The 27173-nt window shown below is 41.7% G+C and overlaps 5 protein-coding genes and 1 non-coding gene across 9 annotated transcripts; 3 read left to right on the forward strand and 3 right to left on the reverse strand.

Annotated features, from left to right (window-relative positions):
- Positions 1-783: 783 nt before the first annotated feature.
- Positions 784-2102, forward strand: LOC102400013 (histone H3.1). The gene has a single exon (XM_006040865.4). The coding sequence runs from the start codon at positions 1162-1164 to the stop codon at positions 1570-1572; it is 411 nt and encodes a 136-aa protein (XP_006040927.1). The 5' UTR covers positions 784-1161; the 3' UTR covers positions 1573-2102.
- A 1773-nt stretch (positions 2103-3875) lies between these two features.
- On the reverse strand, positions 3876-4315 carry LOC102392737 (histone H2A type 1-J). Its single transcript, XM_006058423.4, has one exon. It carries the CDS (start codon positions 4268-4270, stop codon positions 3884-3886), a length of 387 nt encoding a protein of 128 aa, XP_006058485.3. The 5' UTR covers positions 4271-4315; the 3' UTR covers positions 3876-3883.
- A 219-nt stretch (positions 4316-4534) lies between these two features.
- LOC102392428 (histone H2B type 1-C/E/F/G/I) lies at positions 4535-5129 on the forward strand. The gene has a single exon (XM_006058422.4). The coding sequence runs from the start codon at positions 4577-4579 to the stop codon at positions 4955-4957; it is 381 nt and encodes a 126-aa protein (XP_006058484.1). The 5' UTR covers positions 4535-4576; the 3' UTR covers positions 4958-5129.
- Positions 5130-8291: 3162 nt separating this feature from the next.
- Positions 8292-8364, reverse strand: TRNAM-CAU. Its single transcript has one exon. It is a non-coding gene; the product is annotated as a tRNA-Met (tRNA).
- Positions 8365-12871: 4507 nt separating this feature from the next.
- LOC102411647 (histone H4) lies at positions 12872-13417 on the forward strand. The gene has a single exon (XM_006045644.4). The coding sequence runs from the start codon at positions 12996-12998 to the stop codon at positions 13305-13307; it is 312 nt and encodes a 103-aa protein (XP_006045706.1). The 5' UTR covers positions 12872-12995; the 3' UTR covers positions 13308-13417.
- A 3856-nt stretch (positions 13418-17273) lies between these two features.
- Positions 17274-22901, reverse strand: LOC102409669 (histone H4). Of its 4 annotated transcripts, none has more exons than XM_044938288.2 (2): positions 22445-22901; positions 17274-17419 (listed from the first exon to the last, which is right to left on the reverse strand). In XM_044938288.2, the coding sequence occupies exon 1, from the start codon at positions 22770-22772 to the stop codon at positions 22461-22463; it is 312 nt and encodes a 103-aa protein (XP_044794223.1). In that variant the 5' UTR covers positions 22773-22901; the 3' UTR covers positions 17274-17419; positions 22445-22460. The 4 variants fall into 4 exon arrangements, with proteins under 4 accessions (XP_044794223.1, XP_044794221.1, XP_044794222.1 ...); XM_044938286.2 differs by having other exon boundaries at positions 17274-17561; XM_044938287.2 differs by lacking the exon at positions 17274-17419 and adding an exon at positions 17569-18387 and having other exon boundaries at positions 22431-22900.
- Positions 22902-27173: the final 4272 nt, after the last annotated feature.

Raw genomic sequence — 27173 nt, forward strand, 5'->3', positions numbered from 1 at the left:
GTGCCTGGGGTCGCAGAGTCAGACACAACTTAGTGACTGAGTATCGCACATGCATGCAAGGAACTATTATAGATGCAAACTCATGGGATGTGTGGTAAATATACATTATTGGTGGGGATTTAGATTCTTTAAAAACAAAGGAATTACATTCCTAAAATAGAAAAATCAATTATGTTGCAAGGGAATTGTTCGAAAAGAAGTTCATGCAAGGATGTGTTTCTTTATGAAGTAATAACTTGAATTCCTCACGTGCAAATCAAATTGTTTTTCCTGAAAAAAAATGTTAAAGTTCTTAAAATCTGTGTTTAGAGGAAAGATGAGGGGTGATGGTATACAGCTGCATTCCTTGTCAATATGGTAAAAACCACTGGCCCTGGGCAATAGACACGTGGCTAACCTGAAAAAGGAAGTGGTGGACATGTTATATGTGTACACTGTATTTTGAACGGTTAGTGCAAAATTTAAAAAAATGTGAAATATCTAACAATTACATTGATTACATGTTGAAATGAAAATTTTAGATATACTGGGTTGAAATACTATCTAAAAGAATTTCTCCTGTTTTTTATTTTATTCTAATATAGTTGTTGCAGCTGCTCCTGCTAAGTCACATCAGTTGTGTCCAACTCTGTGTGACCCCATAGACGGCCGCCCACCAGGCTCCCGTCCCTGGGATTCTCCAGGCAAGAACACTGGAGTGGGTTGCCATTTCCTTCTCCAATGCATGAAAGTGAAAAGTGAAAGTGAAGTCGCTTAGTCGTGTCTGACCCTTTGCTACCCCATGGACTGTAGTCTATATTTCTCATGTAGTGTGTATTTATTTCTTCTGAAAAATTCTATTATATAGCAAACAATTGTACAGGGAAAGTTGAGAAAAAAATTGAAGTCAGGGGCTTTGGGCAACAATCGAACAGTTCGAGTCGGCATTACCGACTCGACGGACACGAGTTTGAGCAAGTTCCTGGAGTTGGTGCTGGATAGGGAAGCCTGGCGTGCTGCAGTCCATGGGGTCGCAGAGTCGGACACGACTGTTCAGGAGCTGAACTGACTTGAGTCAGTCCGATTACCGATTGGACAGTCCCGGTCGCCTTTTGTCCAATCAGCTTCTGACTCGCTCTATAAATATGTGTCTAAACGGCTTTCTTTAAACCTGCTGACACTATGGCTCGTACCAAGCAGACCGCTCGGAAGTCCACCGGCGGCAAGGCGCCGCGCAAGCAGCTCGCCACGAAGGCGGCTCGCAAGAGCGCGCCGGCCACAGGCGGCGTGAAGAAGCCGCACCGTTATCGGCCCGGCACGGTAGCTCTGCGCGAGATTCGCCGCTACCAGAAATCCACTGAGCTGCTGATTCGCAAGCTGCCGTTCCAGCGGCTGGTGCGCGAGATCGCTCAGGACTTCAAAACCGACCTGCGCTTTCAGAGCTCGGCGGTGATGGCGCTGCAGGAGGCGTGCGAGGCCTACCTGGTCGGGCTCTTCGAGGACACCAATCTCTGCGCCATCCACGCTAAGCGCGTCACCATCATGCCCAAGGACATCCAGCTTGCTCGCCGCATCCGCGGGGAGAGGGCGTGAGCCAGGACGTTTCTCCTCAACCCCAAAGGCTCTTTTCAGAGCCGCCCACATAGACAATGAAAAAGGACTGTTACCTTGCTGTTTACTTCTGGTATCTCTTGTGGCAGAAACTGTTAGGCTTTTCTAAACTTATAATTTTGCTCACCGATGTTATGCTAGTCGTGTTTCTGAGTGGCGTTGTGAAACGTAGGGCCTATGATTACCACGTGGAATTTGTGTCATGCTAACATTCTGCACCTTAAGAGAGAAGTACTGAAAGTCTCCCTTCCCAGGAATCAGTCTTTATATGGAAAGGGAGATGTCTGATTCAAAGTATTTACGCTTCCTCCTTCCCCCAGTCCCGGGCACGTGTAAGGCCAACCTTTAATCAGTGTAAATTTTTGAGTGTGTAAGCCAGGCCTTCTGGGTTCGGGAACAGATACCAAGTCGAGAGGGGCCCAGGACAGATGCCCTTTCTGCTGGCTGGGTAGGGCACCCTCACTTCAATATACGCAGTTATTATTCCTAATTTATCAGTTTTCATTTGAAGATTCTTTTCAGGGGAAGTTAGTAGCCTTAGTTATGTGGATATTTCTAGTTACGTGGACACAAATATTCCAGGTCTCGAAACTCCATTTGTTTTCCTTCCACCTAAACTTTTCCGGAATTTAAAGTTCAATCATCCCATAGTGTGTGCGTGCATGTGTATTCAGTCGTTGCCGACTTTGCGACCCCATGGACTCTAGCCCGTAATGGCTGATAAAAAACGAATACTCAGACACCAGACCATTTTCGTTCATGTTAATGGGTAGATGGTGATGCCTGTAAGAATCACTGGGGGAGTAAGGATGATGATAAGTCTGGGATATACATTTTTAATTTCCCAGAGATCTATGAGTATGCTGCTGCTAAGTCGCTTCAGTGGTGTCCGACTCTGTGCGACCCACAGACGGCAGCCCACCAGGCTCCCCCGTCCCTGGAATTCTCCAGGCAAGAACACTGGAGTGGGTTGCCATTTCCTTCTCCAATACATGAACGTGCAAGTGAAGTCGCTCAGTCGTGTCCGACTCTTAGCGACCCCATGGACTGCAGCCTACCAGGGTTCTCCGTCCATGGGATTTCCCAGGCAAGAGTACTGGAGTGGGGTGCCATTGCCTTCTCCCCTATAAGAGTATAAGAAAGTAAAAAAAAAAAAAAAGTATATATATATATCAGAAAGTAGATGAATATGTATGTCTGAACTTGAATTAAGTCTGGGATGGACATAAAGATTTGGAAGTCGGCCTACAGTTCATGGGGTGGCAGAGTCGGACACGACTGACTAACATACAAGGTATATGGAAGATTTAGAACCGAAGGAACGTCCTAGAGATCCATCCCTCTGACTCCTCTCTTGTGACCTCTCTGCTTTATTTTCCAATAGCGAACTTTTGGTCATTTGCCTGCACATACAAGCCACGAGTCTGGTGACACTAATTTTCTGCTGAAATCCCTATGCTTTCCTCTATTTCCCAATTTGCTTTAATCCTCAGACCAAGTGTTACTTCTCAGTCTTCTCTATGCTCCTTTTGTATTCTGTGCTTACTCCTCTTGCTACGTTGTACTTTATTTCGTTTCTCTTCATTAGATTTCCTTTAGAACAGGCAGTGTCTCATTAATGTTCTATCAACGTATGGTACCTAAGTGTGTGGCATTTGTTGAAAACAAGTGCGTTAACATTAATAAAAGGAAGTCTTTGTGTCTGCAATCCTTGAAAAGGCCAAAACGTTAAATGGCATAAATGTTCCAAACATGTCTCATTCTGGAATTAGAGGACCTTGCCAGGCCTGACTACCAAAATCTTGTACTTTTGTTACAACCCAGTTTGTATTGTCCGGTTTGTACGTAATTTTTCCAGTCCGGGTAACGATATGAATACTTTTGCAAGGCTATCTTCCTACAGTCACCCCAATAGTTTCTGTGTATCTTTTACAGAAAACCATTTAAGGGCTCTCTCCAACATGCGACTTAGGAAATTAAATTTCACACCATATGCTTAATTTCCTCATAGGGACCTCTGGTTATAGGTAACCAATATTTAACATTAAAGATTCAATAAGTTTGAAACTTAGCCTAATACAAATGTTCTCTTGTTCACAACTGCCCCTAAATACTAACTCTGAAATATAGACTAGAACATACCCTACACGACCAGAGCATTAAGTTGAAAGTATCAGTACTGTAATAAACAGTATTTAAGTTTCAGGTGCCATAAATTGTGTTACTCTTTTCCCTGATCATGGAAGTGGCTCTGAAAAGAGCCGTTTATTTGGTTGTTTCCAATCTTGGTTCTTTACTTAGTCTTGTGGTGGCTCTCAGTCTTCTTGGGCAGCAGCACGGCCTGGATGTTGGGCAGGACACCACCCTGAGCGATGGTGACTTTGCCCAGCAGCTTGTTGAGCTCCTCGTCGTTGCGGATGGCCAGCTGCAGGTGACGCGGGATGATGCGGGTCTTCTTGTTGTCCCGGGCCGCGTTGCCCGCCAGCTCCAGGATCTCGGCCGTCAGGTACTCCAGCACCGCCGCCAGGTACACTGGGGCCCCGGCCCCGACCCGCTCGGCGTAGTTACCCTTGCGGAGAAGGCGGTGCACTCGACCCACGGGGAACTGGAGTCCTGCCCGCGAAGAGCGAGTCTTGGCCTTGGCGCGAGCTTTACCACCTTGTTTGCCACGTCCAGACATGATTCAAGATCAACGGTCACCGTGGAGAATGAGAGGCGAACACAGAAACGCAAAGTTTATAACCCCCGCTGGGCGCGAAAAGAAAGCGGTACGATTGGCTACCGTTTTACTTTTGTTTAGACCAATGGAAATGCGACTATGCAGGATGCCTACCTTGATTGGGCGAAGCTGAGCTGTGATGTCACACAGAAGACGCACCAATCACCAGAAATCTCTACTGCACTTCATTTGCATAAACCCTTGTCCTTAAAAAGGTGCCTTTCGGCTTTCTCTTCTTCAGTGGTTCTGTGACTGCAGTACTTCACCATGCCTGAGCCAGCGAAGTCCGCTCCTGCCCCGAAGAAGGGCTCCAAGAAGGCGGTGACCAAGGCGCAGAAGAAGGACGGCAAGAAGCGCAAGCGCAGCCGCAAGGAGAGCTACTCCGTGTACGTGTACAAGGTGCTGAAGCAGGTCCACCCGGACACCGGCATCTCGTCCAAGGCCATGGGCATCATGAACTCCTTCGTCAACGACATCTTCGAGCGCATCGCGGGCGAGGCGTCGCGTCTGGCTCATTACAACAAGCGTTCGACCATCACCTCCAGGGAGATCCAGACGGCCGTGCGCCTGCTGCTGCCCGGGGAGCTGGCCAAGCACGCCGTGTCCGAGGGCACCAAGGCCGTCACCAAGTACACCAGCTCCAAGTGAGCCGGCTCGCAGCCCTACAAAATCCAAAGGCTCTTTTCAGAGCCACTCAACATTTTCTAGAAAAGAGCCGGTGCGCCTTTCCCGTCAGTTCAGTGGGAGTGGGGTACTATCCCTTGAGTGGCAGTTTTAAAAGCGTAGTTTAGCGGAAATAAAATATCTGGGTGTCAAGAAAGTTGTTGCAGTTTTGCGAGAATTTCTGTTACGAAAACCAGGTTCATCTGATGCTTCCCTTTAAGTTTATGCTGGATAGCCACAATACCTAAAAACCTCGAGGGCAACAGTTCGAACGCTGGAGAACTCCAGGAAACCACGAAACAGATTTACTGATTTCCTAACACATTTTTTCTTTTAATAGTAGCTTTTCAGGAAGCCCCAGATTCAAATACTTGCAGTTTCTTATGTTCTATTAGTGTGTCTGGGAGCTTGCGAGCACTGAATGGGGGCCATTTTTGCATACACGGGAAGTCCAGATCTTTATGTCATACTGCAGGTCAGAATGCAGGATCTAAGGAACATATCTTACAGCTACACAACGTGATCTGAATTGCTTTCTAACTCCTTAAAATATAGATACCCCTGAGACGAACTTTTACAAGTGAGAATGGAAATACAAGTTGCAATTAGCCACTGAAGCCAGAGGGTGCTTGAGAGAATAACGTCCACAGCGGTGACCCTCTTGCCCTTAGCATGTTGGGTATAGGTTTTGGGGTCATGTTCACTTTTTCTAATAAGATTTCAGCACCCCGCGGGTCTCTCTGTAGCCGAGATCAAAGATGCCTTGACCACCCCTGCGGGCCAGGCGCCGGATGGCGGGCATGGTGATGCCCCTGAATGTTGGCACACAGGAACTTACTGTGGCTTACCGTAATTTATAGTCCCTCCCCGCCTTGCCACTGCCTTAACATGTTGAAGGTACAGATAAACCGAAGTTCTAAAGACAAAAGTAGGGTAGGGGTGGCGAAGATGTACTTTCAAGGGGAGGGGGGAAGCCAGGTGTTTAGCTGAATTTTTCGGACCAAATTGAAAACTGGAGAAATTCGGCGGGACAGATTAGCAGTTCTCGTTTCTCCCGCTCGCTTCCTTGTTTCAAACAAAGGCGGCGGAGGAGATACCAGCCGAGGCTGCTCCCGAAGTAGCAGAGTTCTCTTGGATAAGGTGAGGCTGACGGTATGGTACCCGTGGACGGAAGAAAGGATCCTGTGGATTGAGATGTATTGGGCACGAAAAGGAGATTGACCAGTGAACGTGGATCTCCAGTTGCTACTTGCCTAACTGCAGATGTAGACACAAGATGTAGTGAAGCTCGCGGCCTGAATTGGATTAGGAACGGAAGGACTAACTTCTGGCCCCAGCTCCACCACTTGCTCTGTGGCCATGGAGAAATTTAACCACTCTGAGTATTCCCCTCTGTGGAAGGCACTGTTCGCAAACACACCATGTGCAATGTGGCATATTACAGTGTGCTAACAATGTATGCTAGATTGTGAGGCCAGTTCTACGGAGTAGGTAAGTGTCATCATCTCCATCATCTCAAGGCAAAACACAAGTAATTGACCAAAGGTCCCCACAAAATTTTAGGTGAATGGGATTTAGGCAGCCAAGTTTAAAGTCCATGCTCTTAGCAGTAGGATCCACTGCCTGTCTTAGGTCATAATCGCCACCTCTGAAAGCAAAGTGACAGTAAAGCTCTGAAGCAGGACTTTGTTTTTATCAGTCACTCCTACAGCATGACTTCATGTATTCAAAGTTATTGGGCATTAGCCATGTTTTGAGTGCTGTGCTATATTCTTAGACCAACTAGGCCACTTCTTGACTGTGTCTTGCCACAGGCTATGTAAGGTATGGATAACCAGACCTTTCCTCTGTAAAATGGAAATAACTCAAAAATTGCGATGATAAATTTAGAGGGAGTTTAGTAGCTCTTGGTCACTCAATGTTCTTTTGTCCTTTTCTCTCCGGTATTTTTGCATATGTATCAGAATGACATGAGATAATAAATAAGAAGACTTTAATTAATAAAGCATTTTTTTTCTACTGGAAAGCCGGTAAATCAGTGGCACTCGAGCCAATTTTCTATTATTAACCCCCCCGCCCCCCCCCCCCCCCCCACACACACACACCCTGTTGCTTTACGGTATTAACAAACTTTCAATAATGCTTTTTTCTTTTACCACGCTTTCCACATTCTAAAAGAAATCTCTGTAAAACTGCTCAAAGTGATCAGTAAAAGTTAACTATTTCTATTCTGTCTTCTAATAATCTTCAATGAATAACAGCTAACAATTTTAAACATTTAAATGGGATTTAATGCCAAAGGGATTTTAAGTGTTCTTGCTGCCACCAAAACCCAACTGTATTTCCTAAACCATCCTTTCATCCAGTTAACTAATAAATGTTATTCAGCATCTACTATTCACTACAGGATAGTCACTGGGATAGGAATGGAAAATTCCGAGTAAAGCTCTTCGTGAACTTAATTCTCAATCACTGCTGGTGGCCTTGAAAACTGGGAGAACTTTCATACAGGAAAAGTGGGCGGTATCCAGCGTATTTAAAAACACACATATACTCCCAGCAACCTCATCTCTAGGAATTTAACATTTTTGAAAATGTGAAAAATGATATGTTACAGAGTTTTCCAAGCAGCCCGGTTTGTAGTACCAAAGACTAGAAATAATCTGAATGGTGAACAATAAAATAGAACATTACAGTATATCATTCTACCTGCAGGTAAAAACAAATCTGAAGGCTCTTTTGCATAATATTAGTAGCAATATTTACTGCTTAGTGTGTGCGAGATAATGTCCTAAAACTTTCCTTGTGTGCTTTGGCGTGACCGACTCTGCGACCCTTTGAACTGTAGCCCACCAAATTCCTCTGTCCATGGGGCTTTTCAGGCAAGAATACTGGAACAGGTTGCCATTTCCTTCTTCAGGGGATCTTCCCACCCAGGGATCAAACCCACGGTCTCCTGTGTCTCCTGCATTGCAGGCAGATTCTTTACCTGCTGAGCCATAGAGGAAATCCCAAAATGTCCTTGTATACATTAAATCACTTATTCTTTATAACAATATTTTGAGTTAAATTAGTTTATACTTGTTTTATAGATTATAAAATACAGGTCCAGAGATGATGAGAAACTTACCTGTAAATGTACAGCTAGTAACAGTCGTGCCCCACTCTTAGCGACCCCGTAAACTGTGGTCCACCAGGCTCCCTGTACATGAAAATTTCCAGGCAAGAATACTGGAGTGAGTTGCCATTTCTTTCTCCAGGAGATCTTCCAAACTCAGAGAGTGAGCCTCGCGTCTTCCGAGAAGTCTTAAAAAGGAGCTGCCCCCTCTGAGGTTCGAACTCAGGACCTTCAGATTATGAGACTGACGCGCTGCCTACTGCGCTAAGGAGGCAGATACGTACGCTTATTGCTATTCCGAAGTAGTCTAGCTTCAGAATCCGTATTTGTAACCACTATGTGGTTTCCTCAAGTATTGGTAGGTGACGATCTCCATGGTTTACTGTCAAGGGCCAAAAGCAACATACAGGATAATGTGCAGTAGATTTTTGTATACATGGGCTTGTATGAATCTAAAATATCTCCAGAAGACTACTACACAAATTGCTAGTATTGGTTATTTTTGCAGAAAGGATGCTGGATAGCCTAGGAGCAGGGATGGATAGAAAATCTTTTTCGATTGTGATGTTTTTACGCACTTTGAATTTTTAGTCATATGTGCACATTGTCCATAAACAAACAAATGAAATAATAAGATAATAAATGCTTCAGTAGAGATGTATGTGGAAAACCCAAGGAGCAAAAAATAAATAATAGTTACCAGCAGAGGGGAGTGGTGTACAAAACAGCATTCTGGGCAGATGAAGTAAGAACATAGGTGTCACATTCAAGGCACTGGGAATGTTGGTCTACAGGAGTGGGCAAAAGGGAGCAGTGCAAAGGGCTGAGCAAGCAGTCTGAATGTTACACCAAGGGCTTCATTCTGTATCATGAGTACACTTGGCAAAACAATGATAGGACTTCAGTATAAAACCTCTGGGTATGAACCATGAAGAGTTTATCAAATAAGATTCTGAAATAGTCATGATTCTAGATGCCAGTTTAACATTGTATGGTCATTTAAATGAAGCAGACTCTCACATTATTTGTTAAATTATCTATCAGTCATAGATGTTTCTTTGTTTTTCTGAGCATGATGGAGACAGAGCAAGTACCACTAATCCATTAGGGAACTAGTAGTCCTTTTCTTAACCAGTTAAAAAGAGATGTCAAATACAACATTCTTACCTTTGCAACCAGGGAATCAGAATTGCAAACTGCATTGATCTATATTTAAAGACACTGCAATAAGGTCTAATTTTTGGACTTCATGGACCTGTCTCTTACAAATCAAGTGACACTCCCACATTTTTATTAGCTGAGAACAGACAGTAGTTTCAAATACTGGCACAGAATTTCATATTGGACAGGAGAAAGGGAATCTGACAACACATTAGGTCACTTTTTACAGCCAGATAATTAATAAATTAATAAAATTCTTAATATATCAGCTCCTTAATGGGTGATGTGGATAAAAATAAAGAAAGGAAAGAAGACGTTGGGAAGGGTAATTTTAAGGAAGGCACTTGGACAAGGTCTCAAAGAGGAGTCGTTGGCATAAAGTGGCAAGTCACTACCTGGGGGAATCTGTTCCAGGCAAAAGGAACAAGTACCCAAACCAGGCCCCTGCTTAGTGTGTTTTGGGAACTGCCAAAGGCTGTTGTGGCTGGAGCAGAGGGAGCCATGGGATGAGAAGTTTCGACTTCTCATCTTTTTCTCTTTGTTCAACTTAATTTCTGCATGGAGCCTCAACAACCTGCAAGTTTTCTAGATACCTGCTGAAAAAAATGCCCTGCAAAGCAAGAGAAGATCACTCCATCTCTGTTAAGATCTACATCCAGAAAAACAAACAATAAAATTGTTATAAAACCATTCCTGAAGAGGTGGGTTCTACCAAAGGAGTCTTGTTCTCAGCCATACCCCAGCACCAAGCCCAGAGCCTAGAATGTACCCTGAGTCAATGACATGCCAACCAATGTCTTGTTACAGCTTAATATAATGAAAGGACATAGCACTTAGATGGTTATCTAAAGAGGGGAGTTTTCTTATCTTTAATCATCCCACTCTCACAAGACCCCACACAAGCCTGCCAATTTTGTGAAAAAACAATAGTTTTGAAAATATATGACAAACAAATTGGCCCATAGGAAGACACTGATGTTCACATTACTTATGGTGGCAAAATATTGGGAACACTCTCATTGGGCAAAACTAAGATTAAGTCAAGAAAATTCCTGTTTCTAGACCTGTTCAGGTTACTGTTCCTGCATGCTAAACAGCCCAAACTTGATGGCACAAAGCATTTTATTAATCTTCATGGAGTCTGTGGTCAGGAATTAGGTCAGAGCACAGCTGCAATGGCTATCAGCTCTAAAATGTCTGGGGCTTTAGGCAGAAGATCATTGACTTGTCATTTACAGGACAACTGCTGAGGGCTAGAATTATCTAAAAGCATCTTCACTCGTTTGTCTGGCAATTGACACTGGCTGTGGGCTAGGACTAACATTCAGAGCACTTTTCTTTTTTTGGCCACTGACCTGTAGGATCCTTTTCCCTGACCAGGGATCCAATCTGGTTGCACATCGATGGAAGTGCAGAGTCCCAGTGGATGACCAGGGAATTCCCAGCCTAAGCACTTTTATGTGATCTGGCTCCCTAACTGTGCGGTGGCTTCAGAATGGTCAGACGTCTCATACATTCCAAAGAGGAGTGCCCCAGAACACCTAACCAGAAGTTGTGACATCCTATCTCAGAATAAAAGTCATAATCCTAACAAGGTCCCGCACAGCACTGCCAGTTGTATATGAGAAGATGATTAAGTGAGAGGGTACAAAGGTGGAAGCAGGGACTTCACCCTTAGAAAAGATCCTTGAAAATCCAGATGAAAATGTTTTACAAAAGTCATGCTGTTCTAAGGATAATTCTTGGTATAGGAATGTCCTGAGCATCACTGGACTTCCAGCATCTGGCCCTGACCTGAAAACCAGTTGTGCCGCTAAGCCATTTGAGATAACCACAACACCCACACGTTTTCAAAATTACCCCTCCAGAAGGTACAATTTTGTTGGAGGGTTGGGGGTGCGGTCACGTTGTTTAATTACATTGTTTAGACCATTGCTCAACAAACCATTGTTGTCTTACTCAAGGAAATTTTCTCTTAAGCTATGGTAATGAAACAATGTATTTGCTGGAAAGCTGCCTTTCTTTAAATTTCATGTCAATTGTTTTATGGCAGGGGATGACTCACTTTATGCCAGTGCTATCTCAAAATGCCTGTTATGGAAGAGGGGCCTGATGAGCAACTCTCAGTTTTGAGGTGATTCTTTAACAGATATATAACTGCTTGCTAAGAGCTAGCAAGGGGGTCACTCTGTCCCTTTCTAATGCCCCTTTCTGATGTCAGAAGCTTCTTTTGTCCCTGTATACGTTAATAAAGTTTTATTTCACGTAAGCTTCAAGTGATCAAGCCTCATCTCTGACCCCTGATCGAAATCCTCTTCTCCAGAGGTCATGAATCCCAGTGTAGCTCACGGCTCTCTTGGTTGCAACTTTTCACTACTTAGCTACTTACTGCGTTTGAAATTGAAGAGGCGGATCTAGTAGTTTTAGATATTAGATGACAAGGAGGCCTACTTCACCACCAGTGTGTCTGAGTACTTGCTCTCCAAGCTGCAGCTGGCCCAGAACCTCATGTGTTATTAAAATCTCAACCTTTTATAGTTGGGATGTACAGTAATTTTAAGATAGAGTACTAACAGGAATTGATGACTTGTCATGCGACAGCATAGTTTTTAATAGTTTTCTAGGTTCTCTTCTAGATCCCTCTCTTTGCAATTTACCCCATTCTGCTCCACCACCTCCATAAAAATACTGTAAAATGATAAGCATTGTTAAAGGTAGTAGATGGCTAAAGAGCAGTTTGAAAAATAATCCTGAGTCCTTTCTCTTGTGCCAGTTTAAGAGTGCAGAATTGGAAAACTTTAAATTTCCTTCACCTCTTCAGTTCTCTTTGAAACAATGCACCTTCTCTATGTTGGCAGGAAAGCCTGGTGCCTCTGAAAAGCCCAAAGGCCTTTTTCTTTTCTTTTTTCTTGTAACATTTTGCAATGTTGAAAACATTCTAATGGAAACACACTAGGAAGGACAAATTTTCTCAGTATATTACAGAAATTACATTAAAGATGATACTCTTAGTAGGAAATAAATCCATAAATCTTGCTGGGTGGACAATTAATCAAAGACAAAATATAATCTATCCCCAAATTAATTCTGAATGTAACAAATAGATTATTTGGAAACTGTAATACATAGAACAGAATTTTAGTAATAGTTCTAAGTATGTTAAAGGTGGCATTTCAAGAGCAGCAAAAAAATTATATTAAAAAATCTTGCTGATTAAGGAATTGGTAGAGAACTGTTTTAAACTGTGCTATGGAAAATTCATAAGCAGTAATAAGCAGACATTAATAACTTGTTATTAAAAACTCAAGGGGAGTTGATTTAAATATACCAGTATAAAGAGGTTTTAGAAGGCCCTATACAGAATAGCATACATTTTCCTGGAGTCTGCGCTTTTACCTGTTCACCAAAATACCAAATTGGCTACTAGGGGAGATCTATGTGTGGTGCGATAACAAATTATTACTTTATTACTTCCCCTTTTCTGTATTTTCCACAACATTCGTGTTTTCTCTAGCATTCAAAAGCAATTCTAAATCTTAAGGTAACAAAAGAGTTACCACAGTCCAAAGGAACAGAGAAGGCCTCTTTTTTTTTTCCCTTTTGGCCCAAGTCCCCTCCCCCACTTACGGCGTGATTTCCCGCCTCCTCCTTTCTTCAGGTTCTCAGTTCGGTCCGCCAACAGACGTATAAAGGTGCATCGCGAGGCTTGGAAGTTAGGCTTTATCGGGTCTTCAGGTGTTCGTTATGTCTGGTCGCGGCAAAGGCGGAAAGGGTCTGGGCAAAGGAGGCGCCAAGCGCCACCGTAAAGTCCTTCGTGATAACATCCAGGGCATTACCAAGCCTGCTATTCGGCGCCTGGCTCGTCGTGGTGGTGTGAAGCGCATCTCCGGGCTCATCTACGAGGAGACCCGCGGGGTGCTGAAGGTGTTCCTGGAGAACGTGATCCGCGACGCGGTCACCTACACCGAGCACGCCAAGCGCAAGACTGTCACCGCCATGGACGTGGTCTACGCGCTCAAGCGACAGGGCCGCACCCTTTACGGCTTCGGCGGTTGAGTGTTCATTTTGTTTCCATTCACCTAACAAAAGGCCCTTTTCAGGGCTTCCCAATTTCCCTGGTAAGGAGCTGTAATTCTCGTTTCATTAAGTACAGAAGATACACTTAATACTTTGGTCTAAAAGGCCGTCTTGTTTCTGCTCCAGGGCGCGTGCGCGTCTAGTCCCACACTTGTACAGCGGGGTCCTGTGCCCCGTCAAGCTTTTATCTTAACATATTTATGCTAGGTTGGTTAGGGCCTAAAGTTGCATGACTAGTTAACGGATGTAGCTAGTCAAGATAAAAGGTTTTGATGGCAAGTAGCTTTTTTTAAAAAACGAAATTCTTGTAGTTAAGCCGTCCTATTAAGAGTAGGGTACTTTGAAGATTTCCATTAATATACCGTACACTAATAAGGTACAATCGAGTCTGGCACCGGCTCTTGTCCGTAGTTGCAGCGTCTTGGCTCAATAGTTGTGGCTCGCGGGCTCTAGAGCACAGGCTTAGTAGTTGGGGCACATGGGCTTGGTTGCCCCGTGCCATGCGGAATCTTTCAGGACCAGGGGTCAAACCCATGCTCCCTGCATTGACAGGCGGATTCTTATCCACTGGACTACAAGGGAAGTCTGGGAGAAGACTTGAAATTAGTATACTCATAAAATCAAGTGAGTTAAGAGTTTAAAAAGAATATTTTTAAATTACTTTTGGTGGTTTTTTAAAGGCGAGGTTCATAATTGGTCCTCATTAGGTGTTTATGTATTTGGTGAAATGAATACCACTGGTGGTAAGAATTGAGAAGGGACAGTTATAGTAATGGATGCAGATAAAGCAAAAGCATAAAATTTCTGGCCCACATGCAGTGCAAATGTTTTATTTAGACATTTTTTCTTAATTTTTTGGGTCACTAATGTAAACATGTTCATGAAAAATGTACTTATTTTCATCTTGTGAAAAGTCTGATTTGGCATCACTAAGCAGACCCACATATATTTTGGACATAAAAAACAATCTATTCAGGATGTAAAACATAAAAATAAATATTTTGAGAGATGCAAATGTCTTCTTTTATGACTTTACTCTTTTTTATTTGGTTTTAATTGGAGAATAATTGCTTTACAATATGGCATTGGTTTCTGCCATACATCAACATGAATCAGCCATAGGTGTACATATGTTGCCCTCTCTCTTGAACTCAGCCCACCACCACCACCCCTCCGCCTCCGCCCCCGCCCCGCCCCTTCCTAGGTTGTCACAGTTGAGCTCCCTGCATCATACAGCAAATTTCCACTGGTTTTCTATTTTATATATGGTAATGTATGTTTCAACGCTAATCAATTCATCCCACCCTTTCTTTCCCTCACTGTGTCCACAAATCTGTTCTCTAGGTCTGCATCTCTTTTGCTGTCCTGCAAATAGGTCCATCAGTACCATCTTTCTAGATTCCATATATATGAGTTAATACTCGATATTTGTTTTTCTCTTTCCGACTTACTGTGATTTTACTATTGATACCAACTAAAGGGGTGCAAGATGGTGAAAAATAAGCATAATCATTAGGAGCAGATGACTTGGGATTAAACCTATACCACCATTCCCTTGTGATAATGAGTTAAGTTATATATTTTTCTGGGTCTTGGCTTCTCCATTTATACAATTGAGTGATAAGGATCACTTTGATTATTTCTCCAGTATCCTTCTGTTCATTTGTATTCACAATCTGGGTGGTAAATAAAGGGGAGGAGGAGGAGCCTTCCTGAGCTTTCTGAGGATGATCACAGCATAACTGATAGGTTTGCTGTAATTTTTGTCTTTCTCTTCCTCCATGTTCTCCCTTTCTATCAACCTCATTTCATTTTTTTGAATGGCATAGAATTTAACTGCCAAAAAGGAACCCAGGCATCATGTGGGCATGAGCTCTCTCTCTTATGTGGAGGCACATAAGAATTACTATGAGAAAGTTGTTTGTTTAAATATTAATAACTGATGTTTCCCTAGACCAGTTATCAGAATCTGTGGGATTTTGTCTTCTCAAATACAACTCATTAGCGCCTCTCATTTCTCCTGGTTCCACAGGCCTTTTCAAATCTAAGGGCAAATTTTGGTTTTTAATATCATTTTTTCATCAATTTCAACTTTAAGAGAATATAATCAAAGGCTGTGGAACTCTCAGCCCCAAGGTTCAGACCCAAATTAAGAGACAGAGCACCAATCTTTCTTTGTTGCAATGAGAGGTCTTGTCCAGGAATTCAAGTTCTTACCTTTCTCCCAAGAGAGGATTGAGTTCAAATGCAAGGGTTTATTTTATTTGTGGTCAATGAATTAAAGTTTGTTGCATAGAAAGATCTTGCTATAAACATCTGCTAGGTTCAGTGGTTATAGAATTGAGGCATCAGAAACCTAGGTAAACAGCCTGGCTTTCCTTTCTAGCTATACTAGGAAAACTACCCTTAAAAAGAAACCATAGTCTTTAAAACTTTAAATAGGAAAAATATATTGTGACTAAATGCCTTGAGAATTAGCATGTATTGCTTAACACAGTTCCATTGCTTGCTCAGGACTCTACCCTAGTGAGTACACTGTAGGACAGTCAGTAAGAAGAGCTCTCCGTCGATAGCAGCAGGAATGTTAGTTAACTAATTCATTTATTTATTAATTATTGAATAACTGCTAGATTTCAGACATTGTACTTGGCACTGGTGATATCACCAGGGGGAAAAGTCCCCACTTTTTTTCTATTAGGGAAAAGACAGAAAGTAAACTAGTATAAAATCATCAAAATCATTTTCCTATTGATACATCCAATGGCCAATAGTTAGTCTTCATTTTACTTAATCTATTGGAAACACTGACATAATTGATCCTATAATTTCTCTTTGATATGCTTTTTTCATTTGGTTCTATTTTATCAGAGGCTCTGTATCTTTTGTTAGTTCATCTCTTCTCCACAGACCCTTAATGTTGGGGGATACAGGCCTAAGTTTTTACTGCTTCTTGCTCTATACTGACCCCCTTGAAGATCTGACCAAGCTCAGACTTTAAATACCATCTGTATATCAATGACTTCTAACTTTATATTGCCAACTCAGGCTTCTCTCCTAAACTCCAGACAGACATAACCTCAATTACTTTCTTTCTTTTCTCTCTCTCTCTCTTTTTTTTTTTTGGCCAAGTGACTTGTGCTATCTTTGTTCCCTGACCAGGGCATCAGCAGTGAAAGTGCTGAATTGTAACTACCGGACTGCCAGGAAATTCCCCCTATCCCCTAATTGCTTTCTTCACATGGATGTTTGACATCCTAAAATTAACATGCCCAAACTAGAATCTTTGGTATTCCCTCCTCCTAATCTTTCATTAAATCACTCCCTAATTTAATTGATAATGACTTCATTCTTCTCCATTCAATTCTTCTAGAAATCTTCCTGGTTTTGCCTTCAAAATATATATGGAAACATCAATTCTCAGTACCACCATGCTCCCACCTTGGTGGGAGGACTATCTTCTCTCTCCTAGGTTACTTGCTTTAATATCCTTAGTGTTTTCCCTGTTTCCATATTTGATCCCCCACCAACCTATGGGAAATTAACTTGATGCCCTGGGAGCCTCCAACAAAACTGTGAGGCAAGTTCTCCCAGGGCATAAAAAGACTCAAATCAAATTAAAATGCTAGAGATGCCTGATTTTTAAAAAATAAATTTAAACATACCGCTTGAGACAAGGAGAAAGACATGGGGTTCAAGAAAATAAGGGTTCAAGGAGATGTACGACAGCTGAATCATGTAAAATACTTAATGCATCTTTTGAGTTTCACTTGCTTCTCTGCAGCAGAATTACAACTCTGCAAATAGTATAAGAAGTACATATTTCAAAATGTTTGGGAAGCCAAGATCAAGAATTTGATCAAACATGACCAGACTCTTAGATAGGTATATAATAGAACATTTAAATTTGTATCTTTTAAAAAAATATTTATTTTTATTTATTACTGGCTGTGCTGAGTCTTTGTTACTGGATGCAGGCTACTTTCTCCACTTGCAGAGAGCTGGGCCTCCTCTTGTTGTGGAGCATGGGTTCTAGGGCTCGTGGTCTTCAGTAGTTGCTGCACATGGGCTCAGTAGTTGTGGCTCTTGGATTTCTAGAGCACAGGTGGATTCTTAATCACTGAACCAACAAGTTGGTCTGTTCATATGACACAGTTTGTGAAAAGGGATGAAGGCCTTCTTGTTTATGGAGGAGACACAGAGATTTGGGTTGAATTCCTGGGTCAGGAAGATCCCCTGGAGAAGGGAATGGCTACTCACTCCAGTATTCTTGCCTGGAAAATCCCATGGACCGAGGAGCCTGGCAGGGTACTGTCTATGGGGTCGCAAAGAGTCAGACACGACTGAGCGATAAACACTTTCACGCTTAGTTTTAAGCCTGTGTTAATAATCACATTCCTATGAAAAAGGAGTTTTAACAAAATCCAATCACTCTTCTGTATTGTTTTGTAAACACGGCCTAGCAATGTGTATTTTATATTTTCAAAAGCATTGTTAGTATTCCTGACAGTTTATCAAAAGTTCAGTTACTTAAATATTTTTCTAAAATTTGAGGAATCAGTTAGAAAAAGGTAGCAAAAGTATAAAAATGTTTGGTGTTTTTTTTTTTTTTTTTTTTTTAAGAAAGTTTTAGTAAAGGACTTTTAGCCATAATCAAATTGGTTCATTCAGCCCAGTGTGATTAATTCTTGCTTTGTTGGTTTTGGATTAAGCCCCCTGCTTCTGATATGGCTTGGAAAATCTTAAAGAAATCCTGTAGTAGAGCTTGACAGTATCAGGTACAGTTATTTGTTAAAGTTCTTTTGATGCTTCTTCTGAAAACCTCAATTTCAGATCTATATTTTGTGAAAGTCACTCGGTTGTGTCCAACTCTTTGTGACCCCACAGACTATAGTCCATGGAATTCTCCAGGCCAGGATAATGAAGTGGGTAGCCTTTCCCTTCCCCAGGGGATCTTCCCAACCCAGTGATTGAACCCAGGTCTCCCACATAGCAGGCAGATTCTTTCTCAGCTGAGTCACAAGGGAAGCCCAATATTTTGTAGCAGGGGCCTGAGAGACAACTGTAAAGAAAAACAGCAATCATCAGTCAGGTCAATGTATAATAGTAATGAATATTATCAGTATGGAGTGGGATAGAATCCCCAACACAGTTATGGTATTATAAATAATGAGGATATTGACATTTCCCCTTTGATATATACTGTAAGTATTTGCTACTGTTGCTTCCCAGTGAGAAGGTATTTATGCTTAGGAACCAAATCTGTTGGCAATATGTCCTTTATATGCATGCAAGTATGGTCCACCCAACTTAAAAAGTATAACTGTTAAACATTTACATGATAACATTTGACCTGGTTAATTTAGGGATGTATAGTTTCTGTTTTTGATTTGTCCTCTTTTTTCAAATATTGCACAATATATACAACAGAACAATTGTCACAATTATATAAGCCTAATTACAAACGTAAACGAGAGAACAAACCTTAAGTATTAAATAGGTAATACCTTAATGGCTTCATTATTCAAAATTTGGTGGTCTAGGTTTAGAGAAGGTAATAGCAAAAAGAAATCAGGCTATAAATATAACAATAGATTTCTAAAGACAAATACTCAAACACTACATATAAGACAGCATTAAATTATGTACTGAATATTGAAGGATTTTTTTTTCTGTGGGGTTTTTTGTTTGTTTTTAAGAACCGAGAGGCTTCTGTCAGAATTATTCAAGATGTCAGTGGAAAGCCACAGAATAGTAATAGATCCTCAGAAAATGTGGGAATATAGCTAAAAGTAATAGCTCCCAATTCAGAAAAACCTCTGCACAAAGGGAGTAAAAACAGAAAAGCTTTATTACTGGATAAGCATTAAACCAGAATATGAAGCACATCACAGGCACTTTTGCTAAAGGGATTGCAAAGCAAGGAGAGAAATGGCTCTCTTTTATACAGCTAGATGGATACAATTCACTCAAAAATTAGTAGACATGGCAATTTGTAATCTTGTAATAATGGAAGTTAGGCCCCTCTCTTTCTGGGAAACAGAGATCCTGTTAAAGTCTTTGACAGTGTTTCAGAGATGGGGCTAGGGTTGTTGAAAAAATATTCCTGAGTTGGGAGACTGGCTAGATGAATATTTAGCATTTGATTTTACAAAAATTAAATATTGATAAGACAAGGGAATTTTTAGCTTCAGATACAAAAATACGTAAACCTAGTCATTTTGTCATTTTTTTTTACATGTAGGCAATTGCTACCCTTCCTTAGTGATCAATGCAAAGAAATAGAGGAAAACAATAGAATGGAAAGACTAGAGATCTCTTCAAGAAAATTAGAGATATCAAGAGAACATTTCATGCAAAGATGAGCACAATAAAGGACATAAATGGTATGGACCTAACAGAAGCAGAAGATATTAAGAAGAGATGGCAAGAATACAAAGAACTATACAGAAAAGATCTTCACGACCCAGATAAACATGATGGTGTGATCACTCACCTAGAGCCAGACATCTTGGAATGCAAAGTCAAGTGAACCTGAGGAAGCATCACTATGAACAACATTAGTGGAGGTGATGGAATTCCAGTTGAGCTATTTCAAATCCTAAAAGAGGATGCTAAGAAAGTGCTGCACTCAATATGTCAGCAAATGTGGAAAACTCATCAGTGGTCACAGGACTGGAAAAGTCAGTTTTCATTCCAATCCCAAAGAAAGTCAATGCCAAAGAATGCTCAAACTACTGCACAATTGCACTCATCTCTCAGGCTAGCAATGTAATGCTAAAAATTCTCTGAGCCAGGCTTCAACAGTATATGAACCATGAACTTCCAGATATTCAAGCTGGTTTAGAAAAGGCAGAGGAACCAGAGATCAAATTGCCAATATCCACTGGAGCATCTAAAAAGCGAGAGTTCCAGAAAAATATCTACTTCTGCTTTATTGATCATTCCAAAGCCTTTGACTGTGTGGATCATAGCAAACTGTGGAAAATTCTTAAAGAAATGGGAATACCAGACTACCTGACCTGCCCTCTGAGAAATCTGTATACAGGACAAGAAGCAATAGTCAGAACTGGATATATAACAACAGACTAGTTCCAAATCGGGAAAGAAGTACATCAATGCTGTATATGGTCACCCTGCTTATTTAACTTATATGCAGTGTACATCATGAGAAATGCTGGACTGGATGAAGCACAAGCTGGAATCAAGACTGCTGGGAGAAATATCAATAACCTCAGATATGCAGATGACACCATCCTATGGCAGAAAGCAAAGAACTAAAGAGCCTCCTGATGAAAGTGGAAGAGAAGAGTGAAAAAGTTGGCTTAAGACTCAACATTCAGAAAACTAAGATCATGGCATCTGGTCCCATCACTTCATGGCAAATAGATGGGGAAACAATGGAAACATTGACAGACTTTATTTCTGAGCGCTCCAAAATCACTGCTGATGATGACTACAGCCATGAAATTAAAAGATGCTTACTCCTTGGAAGAAAAGCTATGGCCAACCTACACAGCATATTAAAACACAGAGATATTACTTTACCAACAAAGATCCATCTAGTCAAGGCTATGCTTTTTCCAGTAGTCATGTATGGATGTAAGAGTTGGACTATAAAGAAAGCTGAGCACCGAAGAATTGATGCTTTTGAACTGTGTTGTTGGAGAAGACTTGAGAGTCCCTTGGACTGCAAGGAGATCCAACCAGTCCATCCTAAAGGAAATCAGTCCTGAATATTCATTGAAAGGACTGATGCTGAAGCTGAAACTCCAATACTTTGGCCACCTGATGCGAAGAACTGACTCATTGGAAAAGACCCTGATGCTGGGAAAGATTGAGGGCAGAAGAAGACGACAGAGGATGAGTTGGTTGGATGGGATCACCAAACAATGGACGTGAGTTTGAGTAGGCTCTGGGAGTTGGTGATGGACAGGGAGGCCTGGTGTACTGCAGTCCATAGGGTCGCAAGTAGTCAGACACGACTGAGCGACTGAACTGAACTGTGGCAATCGCTCTTTGGAATGTGTCTACATTAGTCAAGGTTTCCCCCTTGACCTTGGGTTTCTTTCTATAGCTTCTAAGATTCTAGGAAAATGCTAAGACCTCCTTCAGAGTTTAGGTCTGGATTTCCTAATCTTATTCCTTTTCAATTTATTCCAATTCCAATCCCAATCTTATTCCTTATTCCTTTCCAATTTTGTACCAAGGATCTTTTAAATTTTAAATTCATTGTTCTGGTTTATAAAGCTGCCATGTATTTTTTCATTGTAGAGAATATTTCTGTAATATGACTTTGTTTTTGTTGAAATCCTTTTTAATTGCATCCCACCCTCACCAACTGTTCTGCCGGATATTACAGTGAGCCTGTACTTTATCATCCTTCCACACTAGTGTTAACGCCTATTGAACAGTCATAGGTTTATTTCATGAGGACTCATGGAGCTATCACTGTGATCGAACCGTAAGACTTCATGTCTAAACTCGCTACGAAAGTGCCTTTCTCTCTCCTTTGGTAGATATTAGCTTGTGTTCCAAGAGAAATACCAATCTGGTTGAATCTTAAGCCACATGTATTTGGGTGACATATTTGCTTTCCTTTATGTCTAGGCTATTAGACCCGGAGAAGGTAATGGCACCCCACTCCAGTACTCTTGCCTGGAAAATCCCATGGACAGAGAAGCCTGGAAGGCTGCAGTCCATGGGGTCGCTGAGGATCGGACACGACTGAGCGACTTCACTTTCGCTTTTCACTTTCATGCATTGGAGAAGGAAATGGCAACCCACTCTAGTGTTCTTGCCTGGAGAATCTCTGGGACGGGGGAGCCTGGTGGGCTGCTGTCTGTGGGTCGCACAGTCGGACACCACTGAAGCGACTTAGCAGCAGGCTATTAGACCAAACATTCCACTGAGTAGGTTACAAAGTAAAATACAAAACTATGTTCAAAACATTTCCTGGAAGTGTAAAATGTAACTGAACACTCAAAGGGTGGAAATAGTACTCCTAAGCAGTTTAAAGGAATGTACAGAACAGGAAGAATAAAACCCAAAAGCAAAGAAGCATCACGGCTCCTCAAGTGAAAAAGTGGGGGCCCTTAAAAGGACCTTTTGTTGAATACCGGAGAACGCGGACACTCAGCCGCCGAAGCCGTAGAGGGTGCGGCCCTGTCGCTTGAGCGCGTAGACCACGTCCATGGCGGTGACAGTCTTGCGCTTGGCGTGCTCGGTATAGGTGACCGCGTCGCGGATCACGTTCTCCAGGAACACCTTCAGCACCCCGCGGGTCTCCTCGTAGATGAGCCCGGAGATGCGCTTCACACCACCACGACGAGCCAGGCGCCGAATAGCAGGCTTGGTAATGCCCTGGATGTTATCACGAAGGACTTTGCGGTGGCGCTTGGCGCCTCCTTTGCCCAGACCCTTTCCGCCTTTGCCGCGACCAGACATGGCGAAATCCCAGAAACTCGAAAAAGCCCGACTTGCAAGCCTCGCGATGCAACTTTATACGTCTGTTGGCGGACCGAACTGAGAACCTGAAGAAAGAAGGAGGCGGGAAATCACGCCTTAAGTGGGGGAGGGGAATTGGACCAAAAAAAAAAAAAAAAAAGAGGCCTTCTCTGTTCCTTTGTTCTGTGGTGACTCTGTTACCTTGTTTTAAAACTTTAGCAATTGCTTTTGAATGCGAGCACAAAACACGAATGTTGTGTAAAATATACAGAAAAGGCAGGTAATAAAATAATAATTCACAGATCACTGCTAGTAGCTATTTGGTATTTTGGTGAACAGATAAAAGCACATACTCTTTCAAAGAAAATGTATGCAATGCCATAAATGGCATTTTGGAAATTCCTTGCATTGTTTACATTTTCGTCAATTTCCCTTATTTAAAGAGAAAATGTATTTTTAACGCCTGCTTGTTAAGTTTATGAATTCTCTTTAATAGTTTTAACAAACTCCCTAGTAATCAGTGTTTTTGAAAAATATATTTTTTTCCATTTAGTAAAAATTTACTTCTTCACTGTACTTGGGTTGGGTATACTATACTGCCATTTCTAACAAAGTGTACCAGAATATGTCACTCCCAAATATCCTTCTTAAGCATAAGAATTATAATGAGCTGATGGTTTTGAGAAAAAGCAGACACAGGAGAAGCTATAAAATCAGAATTTAATACCGAGGCCTTCCCTGGTCGCTCAGATGGTTAAGAATCTTTCTGCAATACAGGAGACCTGGGTTGGATCCATGGGTTAAAAAGATCCCCTGAAAAAGGGAATGGCTACCCACTCCAGTATTCTTGACTAGAGACTTCCATGGATAGAGGAGCCTGGCAGGTTACAGTCCATGGGATCACTAAGAGTCGGACACAACTGAGCAGCTAACACATACCATAAGGGAAATTTACATTTATATGAGAAATCTCCATTTGTAAGAGTATCTCCTTCTTTGAGCCAGAAAGAGAAAGATATTAATAACTCACAATAAACTTACCTGAGGAAGGTGCAGGACTTAAATCTGCCACACCTGGTTTACTCTGTGTTTCCTGCTCAATCCCTATAAATGCCACTATCTCCAACATATTTTGTATTTAGATGAAGATGATATTTAAAGTAGTGGTTCAAGCCACTTCTGGGAGTTTTACTCAGTTCCCCTCTGTGTATTCTATGTATACATCAGACATACATGGTATTAAACTTGTTTTTCTCATGTAAATCTGTTTCTTATTACAGGAAGCTCTCAGTCACAGAATGAGTGAAACTAATATATTCATATAAACAATTGAAATAGCATAGATAAAGGTCTGGGAGTGGAGATGTTTTTAAAAACCAGAAAAACAACTTTGGGGAAAGACATTTTCTGAGAACCTCAGAAATTTGTATCATTGCTACTGCTGCTGCTAAGTCGCATCAGTCGTGTCCGACTCTGTGCGGCCCCATAGATGGAAGCCCATCAGGCTCCTCTGTCCCTGGGATTATCCAGGCAAGAACACTGGAGTGGGTTGCCATTTCCTTCTCCAATGTGTGAAAGTGGAAAGTGAAAAGTGAAAGTGAAGTCGCTCTGTTGTGTCCGACTCTTAGCGGCCCCATGGACTATAGCCTACCAGGCTCCTCCATCCATGGGATTTCCCAGGCAAGAGTACTGGAGTGGGGTGCCATTGCCTTCTCCGTTTGTATCATTGAGGGCTCCATAATTCTCTGTCCTTAATGCTGGCCCCTGTCCAGAGTCCCTGCCTTCTTCCAAATTGTTGCTATTTAGTCGCTCAATTGTGCCGAACATTATTGTGACTCCATGGACTATAGCCAGCCAGGCTTCTCTGTCTCTGAGATTTCCCAGACAAGAATACTGGAGTTCGTTGCCATTTCCTTCTGTAGGAGATCTTTCTGACCCAGGGATCGAACCTATGTTTCCTACATTGGCAAGCTGATTCTTTAACACTGAGCCACCAGCGAAGACCAAATTACTAATCCCCCAAATCTCTCAATCTCTTTATTATTCCACCATGTAATTAATATTCATCAATCCTGAATATTCATTGGAAGGAGGGCTGCTGAAGTTGAAGCTCCAACACTTTGGCCACATGATGTGAATAAGTGACTTATTGAAAAAGACTCTGATGCTGGGAAAGATTGAAGGTGGGAGGAGTCATTTCAACTGAAATGACTGACTGAGAGACAGGAGGAAACAAACTACAAGTGTCAGATTTTTGGTTTCCCTGATAGGTCAGTTCGTGAAGAATCCCCCTGCAATGCCAGAGACCCTGGTTCGATTCCTGGGTCAGGAAGATCTCATAAAGAAGGGATAGGAGACCTATCCCAGTATTCTTGGGCTTCCCTTATGGCTCAGCTGGTAAAGAATTTGCCCGCAATACAGGAGACCTGGGTTTGTATGATCCCCTGGAGAAGGGAAAGGCTACCCACTCCAGTATTCGGCCTGGTGAATTCCATGGACTGTATGGTCCAGTTCAATAAGTCAATCAGTTCAGTTGCTCAGTTGTGTCAGGCTCTTTGTGACCCCATAACCTCATGTCCATTGAGTCAGTGATGCCATACAATCATCTCATCCTCTGTTGTCCCCTTCTCCTCCCACCTTCAATCTTTCCCAGCATCAGGGTCTTTTCCAATGAGTCAGTTCTTCACATCAGGTGGCTAAAGTATTGGAGTTTCAGCTTCAGCATCAGTCCTTCCAATGAATATTCAGGACTGATTTTGTTTAGGATGGACTGTTTGGATCTCCTTGCATTTCAAGGGACTCTCAAGAGTCTTCTCCAACACCACAGTTCAAAAGCATCAATCCTTCGGCACTCAGCTTTCTTTATAGTCCAACTCTCATTTCGGCACTCAGCTTTCTTTATAGTCCAACTCTCATATCATACTGGTAAAACTCTCATATCATACTGGTAAAACCATAGCTGTGTCTAGATGGACCTTTGTCAGCAAAGTAATATCTGCTTCTTCATATGCTGTCTAGGCTGGCCATAGCTTTTCTTCCGAGGAGCAAGCATCTTTTAATTTCATGTCCATGTATAGTCAATGGGGTCGCAAAGATTTGGACACGACTGAGTGACTTTAAATGTAAATGTAAATTGAGACCCTGTAATCTCAAGACAAACTCTTCTCCTCTCTTAACTATCTAGAAGAATTCAAAATGGAAGTCTTTCCAGGCATCCCTGGTGGTTCAGATGGTAAAGAATCTGCCTTCAATGCAGGAGACCTGGGTTCCATCCCTGGGTCAGAAATGTCTCCTGGAAAAGGAAATGGCTACCCACTCCAGTATTCTTGCTCAAAGAACTCTATGGGATGGAAAATCCCATAGACAAGAGGAACCTTGTGGGATGCAGTCCATGGGGTCACAAAGAATCAGACATGACTGAGCAATTGAAACTTTTACTTTCCCAGAATTATTACCAGAGAAAAATTTTGAGTCACTCAATTACATGGTAGGGCAAACTAATTGTCCAGTATTTGCTTTTTCTCTTATTGTTCTGTGAATTACCCTGTTGTACTTGGAAGCTGTTATCTAATTCCTGAGCTCAGAATGGCATATAAACTTCATTTTACATTCTTTTTTTGAACTTCCCGCGTGTGTGGGGTTTCCATATGTATGAAATTCAATTTGATCTTGCTTCTGTTAATCTATCTCATCATGTCAATTTGATTATTAGATCTGTAAAAGAACCTCGGAAGGGTAGAGGAAAATTCTTTCTCCCCAATAATACACAAAAAAATCTAATATGGGAAGATACTGCCCAATGCTTGCATAGTAGTCCAGTCTGCAGAGAGGGAAATTAACGTGAAGACCAATTTCAAGAACAAAGTTTAACTAATACTTTCATAAATCTTCTGCCACTCAAACTGAATTGTACCTCTTATGAAGGCTTTGCAGCATAAATTATGGAATTCTTCAGGATCTAATTGAAAGAAATATCTAAATTATTTTGGCAAGATTTTTGGAAAGTTGTGTTATCTCCATTTTCAAATACAAGTTTTATTTTCTTTCTGATTGTGTAGATAGTAAAGAACAGTAAGTGCTTCATCCAATGAAATTGGATTAATAGTCCATTACAGTCCATAGAATTCTCCAGACCAAAATACTGGAGTGGGTAGCTGTTCCCTTCTCCAGAGGATCTTCCCAACCCACGGATCAGACTCTTCCTAACACAGGGATGGAAGCCAGGTTCTCCCATAAAGCAGGTGGATTCTTTACCGGCTGAGCCACAAGGGAAGCCCAATTTTAAAAGTTCAGTTAATATGTGGAATTATAAGTAATGACATATCACACTTGAATATTTTATTTAAAACACAATTTATATTCATTTATCAACTATTTGATTACAGGTTCATTAATTAACAT

The sequence above is a fragment of the Bubalus bubalis genome, chromosome 2 (genome assembly GCF_019923935.1).
Source record: "Bubalus bubalis isolate 160015118507 breed Murrah chromosome 2, NDDB_SH_1, whole genome shotgun sequence".
Taxonomy (NCBI): domain Eukaryota; kingdom Metazoa; phylum Chordata; class Mammalia; order Artiodactyla; family Bovidae; genus Bubalus; species Bubalus bubalis.

What these genes read in the sequence shown, in the direction of transcription:
- LOC102400013 (XM_006040865.4), top strand. Translation starts at nt 1,162, where the DNA reads ATGGCTCGTACCAAGCAGACCGCTCGGAAGTCCACCGGCGGCAAGGCG.
- LOC102392737 (XM_006058423.4), bottom strand. Translation starts at nt 4,270, where the DNA reads ATGTCTGGACGTGGCAAACAAGGTGGTAAAGCTCGCGCCAAGGCCAAG.
- LOC102392428 (XM_006058422.4), top strand. Translation starts at nt 4,577, where the DNA reads ATGCCTGAGCCAGCGAAGTCCGCTCCTGCCCCGAAGAAGGGCTCCAAG.
- LOC102411647 (XM_006045644.4), top strand. Translation starts at nt 12,996, where the DNA reads ATGTCTGGTCGCGGCAAAGGCGGAAAGGGTCTGGGCAAAGGAGGCGCC.
- LOC102409669 (XM_044938288.2), bottom strand. Translation starts at nt 22,772, where the DNA reads ATGTCTGGTCGCGGCAAAGGCGGAAAGGGTCTGGGCAAAGGAGGCGCC.